This window comes from Pediculus humanus, genomic scaffold (genome assembly GCF_000006295.1).
Source record: "Pediculus humanus corporis 1103172108288 genomic scaffold, whole genome shotgun sequence".
In the NCBI taxonomy this organism is placed as follows: domain Eukaryota; kingdom Metazoa; phylum Arthropoda; class Insecta; order Psocodea; family Pediculidae; genus Pediculus; species Pediculus humanus.
Genome location: NW_002987857.1, coordinates 188964 through 205949, shown reverse-complemented (window position 1 = coordinate 205949; position 16986 = coordinate 188964). Strand labels below are relative to the sequence as shown.

The 16986-nt window shown below is 24.9% G+C and overlaps 1 protein-coding gene across 1 annotated transcript; it reads right to left on the bottom strand.

The window, feature by feature from the left end:
* Positions 1-1161: 1161 nt before the first annotated feature.
* Positions 1162-2574, bottom strand: Phum_PHUM532250 (Forkhead box protein E1, putative; the record flags this gene model as incomplete). Its single annotated transcript, XM_002431464.1, has 2 exons — positions 1162-2377; positions 2402-2574. 2 exons carry the CDS (start codon positions 2572-2574, stop codon positions 1162-1164), a joined length of 1389 nt encoding a protein of 462 aa, XP_002431509.1.
* Between the last annotated feature and the right edge of the window lie 14412 nt (positions 2575-16986).

The window sequence follows — 16986 nt, the reverse complement described above, 5'->3', positions numbered from 1 at the left end:
ATAAATATTTCAATGAAATTTTCGTTAATTCCACGTTCTTAAACCCCGACGGTAAATTTCATAAAAAAATCGAGAGAAAATGAAAAGTTAAGGGAAAATGAAATTTATGTGAAAATAATAAATAAATAAAAAAAATTAAATTAAAAATAAATTTTTAGTTTATTTTCTTTTTCTCTTTTTTTTTTAAATTAAATTTTTGTACAATCAATCAATCACGTTTTATTATTATTATTATTTACTTTAAATTATATTTTAAAAAATAATAATAATACATAAACTTTAATTTATTCGGAATGAACAATTTTTGTTGTTGTTGTGTGATTATCACAAAATAAGTTTTTTTTTTTTCGTTAAGTAGTCATCAATAATAATAATAGTAAAAGTTAATGTTACATAAAAGTTTTAACAATTATTATTATTAATAAGAAGGTGGTCTGTAAAACATAATAAAAATTACGTGACATTGTTTTTATTGCTTGTAGTCAACGATAAATTATATAAAAACGAGTCAGTTGGTTGTTTTTTAAATGATTGTTAAAACAAAAAAAAACGTTTAATTAAATTTTTTTCCTTTTAATTTATTTTATCCAAAAAAAAAAGTTAAAACGACAAAAAATAAATTAAAAAAAAAAAACAAATTTAATTTACGAGCATTTAACTCTTTTCAAGATAAATGAAAAAATTATTATTATTATTACTTGACGTAAATAAATAGATAAATAATAATCATAATAAAAATAAAAATAAAAATAAAAACAATTTTCGTTACATAACTAACCCTTATGAGTGTTAATTATTTTTAAAATAATAATAATTCACGGTCGTTGATGGAAGAAAAAAAAACAAAAATGGCGGATTTTTTTATGTATTCGTTTATGTATATACGAGTTATTTATTTTTTTTTTTTAAACAAATAATAATAAAATAATTTAACAGTTCATCCTTTTTCATCTTTGGTTTCATCTTTTATTTGAACACTTAACAGGCTTTTAATAGTATATATAAATAAATTTTTTTTTTTTTTGTGTCAGTCTTCATCGTAAAATAGAAAGAAAAGCCCGTGAGATAGAGAGAGATAGAGAACCGAGTAAAATCTTAATCAGTTCTAAACGGTAACAAAACCCACTTGAGAGAAAAATAACAAATTACGTTTAATTAATTTCAACTAGACGGCCTGGCCAGGATAATTGGCTTAAATACTGACGGTTGAGAATTCTTTTGCGGAGGTGACGGTCCGGAGGATTTTGGTGACCTCACGGGTTCTGGACTAGAACTGCAACTGGAGGATGCGGTATTTGCAGAAGACTGATTTGCAAGATTTGCCGCCGCCGCAACGGCTAATTGGTGTTGTTGCAATATGTGATTTTGCATTGCCGTATTTGTAGAATTTGCTGCTGCTATCGTTCTCAGTGTGTTGTAAAAATCGTAAGGAGTTGTTGGCGTCGTCGCCGCCGACGTTGTCGTTGACCCCGATGAATTATTTTGAAAGACTGGATGACCGGTGTTTAGTCCGGGACGGAATTGATTGTAATTGGCTGGACCTTCTGCAAGTAGTCTTTCCATAGAAAAAGCACCGCTCGATATCGGTGTCGGTTTTGATATTCCGGGAGGCATCAATCCGGAATATGGATAACCGGGAGGATATCGGTACATCGGATTGTAATATAATTGCGATAGTTGCGATATACCCCATGGATATGGTCCTCCAGAACCAGCTGGTCCCAATCCGCTCGAATATAATCCTGCTGCCGCTCCTAAAACAACCGTTCTTTTGAATGCTGCCAATCGACTTCTGCTAGCTGCCGTCGAACGTCTTCTTAATTTTCCTGTCGTTCCACCAATGAAAACATCTTCGCTCGATGGATCTAACATCCAATAATTACCTTTACCCGGATCGTCGTAATGTCTCGGAACTTTCACGAAACACTTATTTAAACTTAAATTATGTCTTATTGAATTTTGCCAACCTTGTTTGTTTTCCCGATAATAAGGAAAATTTTTCATTATAAATTCGTAAATTCCATTTAACGTTAAACGTTTTTCCGGACTTTGTCTTATCGCCATCATTATCAACGCGTTATACGAATACGGTGGTTTTTCATTTTTCTTTTTTTCACCATTTTTATCGTCTTTTTCCGATTCGATTTTTGCTAAAACTTCACTTTCATCAAGTTCCGCTTCCGTTTGCGATGAATTTCTATTAGAACAATCTAACGGCGGCGGAGTTCCGCCGCCCGTCACGTCCAAATCCGAATCCGATTCGCTACTACCGATTTCCGACGTTGAATCTTCTTCTTCTTGACGACGTGTAATCATCCTATTATTATTTGAATAATTCAAAGCTGATGCTAAAGGATGTTCTGCATCCGAAGGAGATCTTTTCTTATCCGAAAAATTCAACGGGAGATCAGAATTGACGGGAGACGAGGTTGTCGTAAATGTCGTAGTAACTGGATAATTAGGACTCGGAGCTCGAGACGCTGTTTCCGGTAAAATAGAGCTGATGCTGAATGATGATTTAAGTGGAGCTCTTGCCATAGTTAAAGGTTGAAATGGCTCTTCGCTCTTAACCATATTTGCATCTGGAAGACAAAACCAAATTATTATTATTATTATTACTTAATTAAAAAATTTTTCGCAAAAATTAAATTAACACGTAATTCTTTTCTTTTTTATTCATTTTACTACTTTTTTTTGTCTTTAACCGAATTAAAATTTAACTAATCTATCAAAAACAAACATAATTGTTGTTGGTTGTTCTTTCATTGAATTTCGCACGAGATGTTAAAAAAAAAAAAAACACAACAAACGAACAATAACATAAATAATTCATGTAAACTAAACAATTCTAATAATCATTAAAACTAAAAATTATTAATCCGACGTGTAAATAAATAATAATTTTTTTTATTTCCGTACATCAAAGAAAGAAACAAACAAAATGATGATAATAATAATAATAATAGCGTAACAGTAATTAATTTTTTATAATTAATAAGAAAAAAAAAATTCGACGTACCTTTTGTCAAAATTCAGCAATTAATCATAAATTATTTTTAGCGACGTTTTTGTTTTTTTCAATTATAAATTCCAAAATAAATAAAACGTAAAAAAAAATGTTTTAAAACAACCGAACAAACACAAACACAAAATAAAAAAAAATTTTATATCCAAAAGTGCGTTCGTTTAAAAAAAGTAAAAACATAAACACGAAACGTATGATCGGTCACTTACTCACTCACTCACGCAAAACAACACGACAAACACTTAAACGCAAGAGTGTGTCTGTGTGTGAGAGAGAGATAGAGAAATAAATAATAATAATAATAGTACAACAAAAAAAAAAAAAAAAGGAAAAACATGTAAACACCGATGAGGTTCAATCCATACAACTAGACAGTTCTCATCCGACTGTTTTTAAAATATTATCGGAAACACAAAAGCAAACAAAAAAAAAAAAGAGAGAAGCGGAAATATCCCTCTTTCGTGTTAAACCCAATTAGAAAACGGCCATCCCTGCCTTGAAATTGTTAACAACCAATCAGATTACTTTATTTTTTATTTTTTTTGTTTGTATCCTCGAATGAAAATCAAGTTTGTTTAAAAAAAAAAATTTATTGTTTGTTGTCAACAAACAGTTTAGCTTTTACTTATGGAGGGTAGAGCGAGCTATTGCATTTTGTTTTCCTTACGTTCTTTTTATTTTTATTTTTTTTTCGAAGTTTCTTTCTTGCTCTTTGCCGTAGGTTGTTTATGTAATTTTTTTTTTAATGTGTATACTTGTATGTGCATACGCAGACACGTATCGACACCGCACACGCACGACCATACCCTCACTATACACACATGTATTTTTCTCACCTTATATCACTGTCCTTTTTTTCTCCTGAAGTAAATTTTTTATTACTTTTACCCGACAGGATTTTTTTGTTTGTTTTTTATACTTTTATAATTCATTACGTTTACATTATCATCATCATCATCATTATTATTTTTTAAATTTTATAAATAAATAAATAAATAATAATATCTAAAATGTTCTTTTAAATTGTCGTAATTTTTAATTAAATTTATTTTAATCGATTACAAATTACTCATTTTAATTTCTTATTATTATTATTATTAATTTTTTCGTTGAAAGTAATCAAAATACTTAAAATTTTATTTATTAATTATTATTATTATTATTATCATTTGGAAAATAATTATTTATTTATTTTTTTCCCCGTCGGCGAATATTTTAAAATAAAAATAAGAAAAAAATCAATAAATGTTTTTTTTTTTTTTAAATTTTGGTTGTTGTTTTTACATTAAATTATTTAAATAAATAAATTATTAACGGTAATTATTTAATAAATAAATAAATAAGTTATTAAATAAATTTTTGCATTAATAAATTTACATAATTTTTTATTTGACGCCGAGAGAAAAAATAAATATTACATAAATAGAATTTATAAAAAATGCAAAAAAAATTATTATTATTATTATTGATTAGGTATTTATTTTTTCTATTTTTTATTAAAAATATTATTAACTTATTTATTTATTTATTAAATAAATAAATAAGAAACTTATTAATTTTTTTATAAAATTATTTATTTAATTTTTACTTTCTCGTAAATTTTATTATAAAAAAATCAAATAATAAAAAAAAATGAACGTAAATCGAAAAGTTATGTAAAAATTAATAATATTAATAATAATAATAACTATTAAATAAAAAAATACATAAATAACTTTTATTAATAGTTAATAATAAAGTTAATAAAATAAAATAAATTTTTTTATTTTTTTTGGTGCGCCGACGGTTTTTTTTAATTTCAGGTAACGTAAAAAATTTGCGACGGTTAAAAATAAATAAATAAAATATTACGTAATAATAATAATTATTATTATTATTATTTATTAATAATATTATTGTTGTTTTAAATATTAACCGGAAGTAAATAAATAAATAATTTTATTATTATTTATTTTACGGTTTTAAAATAAAATTCTCGTACCCGGAGGGGAAGAAAAAATAACTTTTTTAAAGTTTTTTTTTTTTTCGTTGTTGGATACCTGAAAAAACAAACGAAAAAAATTTTTTTTTGGTAAAATTTTGACCACCGTCGGGTCATTAGTAAATACAATCAAAATATGAATTTTTTTTTTTTTTAAATAAAAATAAAAATAAATAAATAATACCACCCATAAATTTTTCAATTTTTTTTTTTTTATGACACAATACCTGAAATTTTGAAATTAGTTTTTTTTTTTTTTTTGAAAAAATAATTGGCTTATGTGTCGTCGACCCCTGTATGTGTAATTCTTAAGGGTTGTCAACCCCGTTCATCTCGTAACGGTTTTCGTATAAACCCGCTTTATGGTTTTTTTTTTCTTTTTTTCTATTGATGATTCCGTTTTGTTACTTTTAAAAATTTTTATTTTTAATTTAAACAACAAAAAAAAACAGTAAACATTCTTTAAAAAAAAAAATGGCGGAAAATCGATTTAATAATTATTTTATAAAATAATATCTTATTAAAAAAGGGGGATGAGGGATGAAAACAGGGTATGTGAGATCGAATTTTATAAAATAATATTTTTATTTATCGATTTTTTTTTCTTTTTCGAAACGTTAAACGTAAAAATCATAAGATTGACATAAAACCTTTAAATTGAAAATAACCAGGAAGAGGGGGAGGGGGAGAAGGGGAACCAGGGGTGAAAAAAAAATTCGTCGTGTGAATAAAATTTAATTTAAAAAAAATAAAACCCTTCGTCAATATGAAATTGAAAAAAAAAATGTCAGAAAATTATTCCAAAATATTTTGATTGTGCAGTCAATAAGCCCCCGGATTAGAAAAAAAATAACAATAACTGAAAATTTATAATAAAAATAACTACAACCCCCTTACTACCACCACCACTACCACTACCACTACTCAAAATTTATATTATGTAATATATATTAATATTTAAAAGTGTAACAAATTTAAAACTTTTAAACGTCAGAAAATACAAAATTTTTTTTTAAACATGATTGATAACCGTGTAAAAAAAAAAAAACGTCATAGATTATTATTATTATCATGGCGACAATCGACAATGTTTTTATTTGTGATAATAATAATTTTTTTAATATACATTTTATTTATAATATATATTTAAATAAATAAATTATGCATAAAGTTTCCGTTTCCGTTTTTTCATTTCATTGTCGCAAATGCGATTTGAATTTTTTCTTTCTATTAGTATTATTATTATTATTATTAGTTTAAACCTTTCGGTAATTTATTTATAAATGCGGTAAATTTATTCGATTCGTTTAACATTCAAAAAAAAAATTTAAACAAATGATAATGATAATAATGAATTAAAGGAGTGATTGAGATGGAATCGATTTTTTTTTTCCATACGTAAAAAGAGGAGGGACGGGAAGAGAGGGGGGAAATGTGTCCAGAAAATATTTATAAAAGATGAAAGGATCAACCTGGAGTGTTGAAAATACAACACGAGAGAGAGAAAGAAAGAGAGAGAGAGAGAGAGAGCTGGTTAAAAAATAATTGGATAAAAGATTTTTTTTTTTTTTTAATTGTAAATATTTAGTCGTTAGTCTTTCTTTGCTGTTAGAAGAAAACCTTCTTTGATCTTCTATCGATTATTTACAGATTTGATTTCTTTTTTTTTTTTTTCTCTTCAATCGGAAATCGATAAACAGATCGATCGAAGATGGAAATTTTTCTTACGTCGTTTTTTTTTTTAAATTAAAAATTTGTTTCGTTTAAAATTTTTTTTTTTTTTTTTTTTTTTGACAAAGGAAAAATTAATTTTTTTTTTTTTTGTAAATTATTTTGGGGGTTTTCCCCGCGAAAATTCTTTTGAGAAAAAAAAAAAAATAACAGCCGAAGAAAGAGGAAAAACAAAAACAAAAACAAAAAAATTTCTTTTTTAAAAATTGTTTGTTAAATTTATGGGTTTTTGTTTATTAAAAATTTAAAAGTTTATGTTTTGGCTTCTTTCATTTTCTTTTTTTTTTAAAAAATTGTTTTATTTGTTTACTAAATTTTTTGTTTGTTTTATTTTTTTTTTTTTTAAATTTCCGAATGGATTTTATTAAAAAAAAAAAAAATTCCTGTCGTTATTGATAAACTTACCGATAAAAACTAAAAAAAAAATTATTTAAATTTTTTCGTTTGTTTGTTTGTCGTCCTCGTCGTTGTTGTCGAAAATAAAATCTTTGATTATAACCGCAGTATAAAATTGTATTTACGCCATGTCAACAACAAACACGATGCCGGCCTCTAAATCGTCTTTGTTGTTGTTGTTGTTTAAGTAGGAAGTTGGTAAAGGAATAAAGCAATCGTTTGTTATCCGGTTGTTTCCGTATATATTGTTTACGAAATGATGATGAATGAATTTATGTTTTATACTCTTCTCTGAGTTTTTTTTTTCCTGTAATTATCAAATCAAATTTTATTTTATTTATAAAAAAGGTTTTTGTTCGTACAAACTTTCAAATTGCACCGTTTTCTACGTCACTATTAATAATAATAATTCGAAAACAAAATACCAACAGGAGAATAATTCAATTTAAAAAAAAAGGATTGTTTTAAAAGTGTTGTTGTCCTAACACATCGAAAAACTAAATAGAATAGATAAACACTATTATTATCATCTTATTATCTTATTTATTAAATTTGTCTTGCACGCAACATTTGGTTCGAATAATTTTTTCTGTCGTTGATTTTTATGTTTTTTAATTTTTTAAAAATAATTATAAGGATTTAATAAATAAATTAATCCAATTATTGATTTATTAAATGAATTCTTTGCACATTTTTACGATTACATTAACGTCTTTTTTAAAAAAAAAATAAAAAAAAGGTCCGATAACAAGCTATCAAATAATTTATGTACTTTTTTTTTTTTTAACTTGTTATTTTTTTTTTTTTTAAATCAAAGCATAAATTGTTAATATTTATAGAGAAGCAATAATTGGAAGAAATTTAAAACTCCTGTCAATTTATTGCATTTACCACCACCCTGTATCGAATTCCTTTTAAATTTTACCATGCGGTGATCTTGAGGGTGGTTGTGGTGGCTGTGGTGGTGGGGGTGGTGGTGGAGGTGGTGGTGAAGGTTTTCGATGATGTTTAATAAGTTTGCTGTACGTAAAAAAAATTATAATTTTGTTATTATTAAACGAATAATTGTATTAACATATGATTTCAATTCTCGAACGAATTTTTTTTAAAGTGGAAAAACTATCCTGTCCCTATTTTGGAATTTCTTAATCCCTATACCCGTGTATATATGTGCGTGTATATGAATCATCGAGAGACTCCCTTAATATCAGATTGTATCGTCTTATTATGTAATTGTAAATGTTTTTTTTTTTTTTTAAATTATTCGCTTCTTCTTCTTCTTCTCACTTCTTTCTCTTCTTCTTTTTCTTCTTATTCTTATTCTCTATTGAATTAATAACGGACTCGAACAATATAAATAATAATAATAATTTTTTTCTAACGTTTTTGTTTGTTTAAAAAAAAAAAAAAAGAAAGAAAGGGAAAAAAAGAAATTTTACGTTTGTTGTTTTCGTTTTTTTTGTTTTCTGTTTGAAAATAAATTATTATCATTATTATTATTATTTAACACGATGCTATATTTTATTAATTAAAAACGCCGAAAGGAAATAAAAATTTATTTAGTTTTATAATAATAATAATAATAAAACTTTATTTAACGATGAATTTTTATGTGTGTGTAGATATAAAGAAAAAACTTTTTTTTAAGAAAGTTTTTTTTTTTAGTTGAAAAATTTTTTTTCTTTAAAAAGTATTATTATTATTGTTATAAAAATCATGTGACGTAAAAAAAAAAAAAATGTTGGAGTGATTTAATGCATTAACAACGTAACAAAGAAGTTAAGTGAGAATTCTATTGTATATACATATACAATACAATTATAACGAATTTATTTCTTTCATAACTTATTACGACGACTATCACTTAAAGTTAGTTACGACGATAACGATAATGATGATGATGATCTCTTTTGAAAAAAAAAAAAAGGATTTTTATTTTTTTCTTAATAATAATAATAATAAAAGTTTAATAACTGATACATATATGTGTGTGTGTGTGTGTGTGAGACGAGACAAAGGGAAAAATAAACGAGAGACAGGAGAGTTGACCCACATCAGTTTGATCAAGACCAGCATCTATTTACTGACAGTCAGAGTCGTCTGCTAGAGTATCTGTTTCGTGTTTACAGGAAGCCCATGTTTAACTTAACTTCCCATAGTTAATTAACTTAACGAAACTAAGAGTATAGTAAGGGTAAGTTTAGTTTTTGTAAAGAGAGACCTCACACGTACCCGCTGGAACATATCTAAAAAAAAAAAAAAATAATCATCAATTTGTTGTAAACACGATGGGGTGAAATTTCAACCCCCTAAAATTCAATCCGTTTCCTCTTTCGTTTTACGATCGAAATAAAAAAAAAATTTTTTTAAATTGTTGCCTTCCCTGTTGTCGTCCACCATTTCACGTACGGATTTTCATTTGAAAAAAAAAAAAAAAATAAGGAAAATTTAAATAGAAATTTAATATTAAATTATAAAATAAAATAAAAAGCAGGCAGCCCGCATATCTTAAATGTAAAGCGTATTGTATTTGTTGTTTGTTGTTGTTGTTATTGTTGTCGATGGTCGATTCCGTTATTTAAATCTGCATTGAATCTCTCGACAAGTAATTTTTTTTAAATTCATTTATTAAAAAAACAAAAAATTTATCGCATAAATTTTCTATTTTTTCTTGTAGAAAATAATTATGTTGTTTGTTGACATTAACAAAAAAAAAAAAGAAAGCAGAAGAAAAAAAAAAGAAAATTTATTAATTCCGTTTATTTTATTTATTGTTAATTATTATTAGAAAAATTTGTTGTTGTTTGTTGATGTTGTGCTGCTGACCTTTACATGGATTTTTCAATTTAAAAAAATTTTTTTTGGTTGTTTATCATAATTGTACAAACGAAAACCGCATTGGCAGCATATCATTGAAAATGCATCTGCTACCATTCACAGAAAATCTTCAGGTAGTACCAATCTTTTGTCATATTTTTTTTGACACCTTCAAGTGTTTAACAATAAGAGAAATTTTTTTTTTTATATTAAAGTCAAAAGTTGTCGTTGTTGTTGTTGTTGAAGAGAAATCGATTCGCTCTATTTTTAATTTAATATTTCTACTCGTAAGTTTTTTACATTTTGTCAAATAAAATCTTTTTGAAAAAAAAAGGAAAACATAAATTAATTCTAATAATTTTTTTTTCTCTGACGTTTTAATCCAACCAATAAGTTTTTGTTTAAATTATGTTGTTGTTGTTGTTTTAAACACAATTTGTTTGCTTCTGCTACTATATTTAGCGAGAGAACGAATGGTTTATGGTTCACAAACGTCTCGATGAGTTTTTTTTTTCTTTTTTTTTTTTGTAAAAAGATTTACGTGAACAAACAAAACGACAAACATTTAACTCGTATCAAACAAACAAACAAACAAACAAAAACTTGTTAAAAACGGTAAAATGTTTTAATAACGAGTACTCGGACACAAAGTTTTTTTTTTTTTTTGTTTAAATGAATGAAGTTATGTCACGTGCTTTCTGGTTTCCGGTACATGTTTTTTTTTTACATTATTCCGCAAAATTATTATTATTATTATTATTATTATCTTTTATTTGAAGAGGCTTGTGCCATTTTATGTGTTCGGTAATAAAAAAAAAAATAAATAAAACATCTGACGTAACACAATTTGTGTTGGATTTTGATGAATTTGAAAACATGCCCACCAATTAGATTTTCAAACACAATCACACAAGGATTTTTATTGTAGGTACATTTCGAGAACAATAATGTCCATCTTATTGTCCGACTTTTCAGAAGTCATCTTTTCTTAATAAAGAACAAACAATTTTCTGATCCAATTTGTGGCCATTCTCTTGAATGATTGAAAATTCTGAACAAAATCCTACCTACCCCCCTACGGTGAGATTTTTTTTTTCTTTGACGTTTTCATTTAAGGCGTTTTGCTTTGATTTTTATTTCTTTTTTGAAGAATTTCTCTCATTATCTCTCTCTCTCTCTCTTTTCTTAAATAAAAATTAAAATGTCGCAAGTTTTCCTTTGGCACGATGATGAGAGAGTACATAAACGATTTAAAATTTACAAAATTTTATTTTCAGCATGTGCGGTGTGACATCTGTTGATTAGGTTATTTGACAAATCTGTTCAGACAATATTTATTAAAGGTATATTTGTTGAAAACCTCAAAGTCATAAATTTCCGAATGGGTCAGGTTTTTTTTTTTTTTTTCATATTAATTTTTAACCAAATGAAAATTTATTTAAAAAAAAAAATATCCAATTATTTGGTTTGTTTAACATTTAATCTTTCATTTCCTCCTTCTTCTCCTCCTCCTTTTTTTTTATCTCAACTGGAAACGGTTTAAAACTAAAATTGGAAAAAAAAAATGTTTTAGTTTAATTCCAGTTTATAAATTAACTGGATTCGTTATAAGTTAAAAACGTTGAAAATTTTATTATTATTATTATTATTATTATTATTATTATTATTATTATTATTATTATTATTATTATTATTATTATTATTATTTCTCCAAAAATCTTGACTTTAATTAAATTATTTACACTTTATTAAATACTTTTATCACATGTCACACAATTTCAAAAAAAAAAAAAAAAATAAGGAGCCATTTAAATTTGATAAAATCATATCAAATTACTTTCTTTTTCCTTTTTTCCTTTTTTTTCTCAATATTTTCCAGACCTTGTTATCTATGGCTGGCTATTCTTATTAGGAGAAAATGTTTTGTTGGAAATTTGAAACTGGAAAAAACAATATGATATGTTATCATTTATTTTTCCATGTTATTTTTTTTTTTTACCTTACGAATCAACTCCCAAAAATTTTTTTCTTTTGCTAAAAAAATACGTTTTTACCATTCATACGTTAAAGTTTTCATTTAACTTAAAATATTATTATTATTATTATTATCATTATCGTAGAACGATAAAAATTATTATATTTTTAACGATGAATCGATGACGTTTTTACGATGTCGTATCAAAAAAAATTTTTTTTTTCACATTTTATATCCGTTAAGAAAATGATTCCTTTGTCAAAACACGATTTGCAAATAAATATTAATAATAATAATAATAATAATAATAATAAAAATTAATAAATGAAAAGTTAGGAAAAGAAAAGTAAAAAAAAAAAAAAGCATAAAAAAAAAATTTTTTTTTTACCCAATAACTTGGATTAAATCCACGATTTGTGTTTGTTGTGTTCGTGTTTGTTTTTTATAAGGGAAAACGATTAAATGTAAAATTTTCTGTTTTTTTTTCTTTTCTTTCTTTTCACTTTGGGGGTCACTCTATGAAAACGTTTTGTATTGTTTAATGTGCGTTTGTCGAACGCAGATTAAACAAACGATATGCACACATCAATTGTTTCTTCCTTATCAAAACCGTTTGTTGTATTAAACAGTTCAATGGAATCATCATACTATTCCGTCAAACAAATAGTTATTTATTTATTTTTTTTTTTTTTTGGTGTTGGCGACATAATAAACGAAGAGGAAAGTATTGAAGTGGTATTGAAAGAATAGTGAAAAAAAAAAAAAAGGAAGACAATGGTTAAATGGAGATTTTAATGAGAAATCCATGAAGAGAGCCCGTATGAAACACGTGGATGTCACGTGACGACAAGGGGTGCCCTGATAATCCTTTGTTGACGTAGTTGTTTGATTCTTTGTCTTCTTATATATGTATAAAAAAATTTTTTGTTTTTGTTTTGAGTGAGTAGTTGGTACGAACAATGCTTATGCTGTCTGTATATGGCATAATTTACACTTATGAACGTGAATATTATTATTATTATTACGAAAAAAAATTACCAATTCGTTTAAACGTAGGTTTTTAATTAAAGATTTTTTTTTATTTCGAATTTTGATTTTCCCGCGAGGTTAAAAAAAAAATTATCATTATTATTAATAATAATAACTAATTAATTGAGAGTAAGATAAAATTTAATTAAATATATTTTATTACCTAAATGGTAAAATAATGTTTAACAAAATTTTGTGGTAGAAATAAAATTATACCCTTGTAAAATTGTATAAATACTTCTTAAGAAAATTTATATAAATTTCAAGGGTAAGAAAAAGGGGTGGGTAATTTAAAATATTAAACCCACAAACTAAAGGTTAAACTAACTACTAAGATGTATAAATCTTTTATTAATAATCCAGATGTCTTTCATCTCGTTTCATTTCCGGAAAATTTTTTTAAATGTTAAATTTTTTTAAAAAAATAAATTGATTTTTGTGTGTGTGTGTGTGTGTGATATTCGGAAAATTCAGTGGAAACATTTGTCGTGGGAAAACGTCAACAAAAAAAAAAAAGGAGAAAAATGTCAGGAATTGAATGTCACGCGACGAAGTGGAAAATTCGTCAGCAAGTAAAAAACCTGACACTTTTGCTGACAAAGTCCCTATTATTTTTGTTAGAAAAATTAGTTCAATTTTTGGTTATTTACACAGTTTCACACAAACTTCTCGTTAATCTCTCGTTTTCATTGTTGACATGAGACCTCGTTTTTGTCAAATATAATGATGTTTTTTTATATGTAAAAAAAAAAAAAAAACTTTTACCAACTTTAAAAAAAAAAAAAAATTTCTTTTTTTTTAAAATCTTGTTATATATATTTTGTTTTTGCTGTAATTAATTTTTAACATCGTCTAAACATTAATTAATTAATAATAAATCGACATTTTCCTAATATTTATATTTGAAAACGTTGAAATTTTTATAAACTTTTTTACAAAAACAAATTTTAAATAACAACAACAAAAAAAACAACAACAACCGGAATTTTTTATTGTTTATAATGGTACAATATTTATAATAATAAATTTATTTTCGATAAGCCTCCAGTGTTGAAATGAATTGAAAAAATTGCGCGCCTAAAAAAAAAAAGTAAAAGTCTTATGGAAAACAAAGTCCTGAAGGAATTTTATAAAAGAAAATTGAGGAAAACGATTTCGTGTTTTTACGGTGATTGAATCAATTATACGGAAATCGAAAGCACTTTTTTTTTTTTTTTTTTTTTTTTCTAACAGTTATACAATATTTCTCTTTTCAAAACATCAATGCCCTTAGGAAAGGTTAAAGAAAAAAAAAAAAAAAAAAAAAAAAGGATGAGTGACAAAAACGGAAATGAACAAATGCATAAATTATTAACCATTTTTTTTTCCTTTCTCCCGCGTATTCTTATTAAACCATTTGATAAAAATCCCCCTCCATCCCTCTCCCCCTCCAAAATGGTAGAAACTATTAACAAAACCTTAGAAAAACTTTTAGTTTGATGAAAAATTGTGAAAACATACAAAATAAATAAGGAAAAACAAAAAAAAAACAAAATTGTATATTTTCATTTAAGTTTATAAAGAATCTTTATAAATGTTTATTTGTTTTTTTTCGATTTATTTATTATTATTATTATTATTTCTACGTAAATTACGCGTTTCTTTTTTTTTTTTTTAGCACGAAAAATAATAATGAATGGGTTTGGAAAAGTAAAAAAAAAATTTGTTTTTATTCGCCATTTTAATTTTTTGTAAACAAATAAATTCGTTTTTTATTATTATTATTATTATTTCCAGTTCGTATCAAGTGTCGAATTTAATAAATCAAAAAGAAAATAAGGTGAATAACACCTTAACATCTGGTTAACAAAAAAAAAAAAAAACAAACTATAAAAAGAAGTAAAAAAAAAAAAAAAGAAAGTAATCATAATGTTAAATTAATGATAAAGGACTTCCAACAGTGCAAGCGTGTACAATTTCATGTTAAAACCCTTCATTAGGGGTTGTTGTTTATTGGCTGAAGCAAGCGATGAAACGTTTCTTTCTTTCTTTTTCATTTCCAATTAAAAATAATTTTTTTTTTTAAATACGAAAACGTTAGACAAACTTTTACAAACTTTTTTTTTTTTTTTTATCATTTAATCCTTCTTCGAAAGATTCAGGAGAAAAAAAAAATAAAATAAATAATGAGAAATAATAATAATAATTTTTTTAAAAAAAATTTTCAATGCGATTTAAAAAAAAAAAAACAAAACAAAACAAACAAACAAACATACGGTTCTTTGTATCAGATTTGTTTTTGTGTTTCATTAAAAAAAAGCGAATAATGTTTTTGTAATTATTATTGTATAGTTGGCGACACGCTGAGTTTTTTTTCCTTTTTTTTTTCCTTTTTTCCTTTTTTTTTTTAGAGCACGAGGGTGACACTCACAAACACAACAACAGCAGCACTCTTGAATCCGCCTTAGGCTGTCAAATATTCAATTTTATAAACAAAGTTTTTTTTTTTTTTTTGTGTGTGAGTAAAACAAACGATACCGTGAAAACACACAATGGGTGGATGATAATAATAATAATAATAAGCACGAGCTTCCTTTAATTTTTTTTTTTTTTTTGAAAATTTTTTTTTTATTCAATAAAATTTCCATTTTTTTTTTTCATCAAAGAAACTTAAATTTATACTTAAAAAAAAAAAAAAAAAAGACAAAAACTTTAAAAGTTTCAGAACACTTTTAAAACAAAAGACACTTTGTGGTCCCTCCCCCTCCCCCTCCCCCCACAGTGGAAAATATTGCTGAACAAGGATGAAGACAATTTTTTTTTTTTTTTTTTCAAGTATTCTTTATTTTATTTGTTCTTCTTTGTTTCGTACAGGAAATTCGGGATACTAAACTAATATTTCTATTACTTTTTTTTTAGGATCCTTCTAAAACACATTTTTTAAAAAAAGAATCTTAAAAATAAAAAAAAAACTTCACCCGGCTCTCGGTTCATTCAACTTATAACTAACTGATTCTGTTTTTTGTTTTAGTTTACAAAAGGTAAAAAAAAATTACTTTGAATGATGTTTCAAATATTTTCTTTTTATTTCTTCATCAACAAACGAACCGTTATGTGTGGGTGTGGGCGTGTGCGATGAAAAATTTTTTTATTTCATTACAAAAATATTTGCTAATGTGATTTTTTGCAAAATATTTTGTAACCGTTAACGAACATGACTTTATGCAAATGCAAAATAATCGAAATTTATATTTAAAAAATGCTTAATAAATAAAATAATTTATTAATTTTATAAAATAATAAATTTTATTATAATTATTTTCGTTCAAAACTAAAATTTATTATTCATTTTCAAAAAAAAAATTCATGAAAAGCGGTTAACGGCGGAAAAGCGTCCAGTTCAACATTCGTTACAAGCATGCGTTAAAACGCGCAGGGAATTTTTTTTTTTTCATTTTTAAGTTGGCCAACATGTATAATAATTTTGTTTACTATTGTAAATTTTTTTGAATTATAAGGTTAGCTTTGTAAACAAAACTTTCGTGAATGAACATGTTTTACTCGGTTTGTTTAGTGATTTAAAAACTAAAAAACTTTATTAAAAAATATTTTAATCGTTACTTTTAAATATATCGATCGCTAAACGTATTTATAATGTTTTAAAATTTCCACCTTTACAACATTCTTTTTTTTTTTTTTTTTTATTGAAATGGCCTAATTATTTATGAATTATAGCTATTTATGTATATATGTGCCTTACTACTTTTAAATTTAGGAAAGTAAGTTTCTTTTTTTTTTTTTTTTTTTTTAAACTCTTTAAAAAAAATTTTTATTTACTGTATCAAAACATTGCAAAAAACGAATGATTACATTAAATTAAATTGTTATTTAATTAAATATTTATAATTAATTTTGGTTTAAAAAAATTTACTTTCCCTTTTAAATATGTTTTATTAATATAATATAGTTATTTAATTTTTTTTTGTGGAATAATATTTTGTACTCATAATTTTTTATTAATTTAGTTTCAGATGATAATGAAGAAAATTTGTT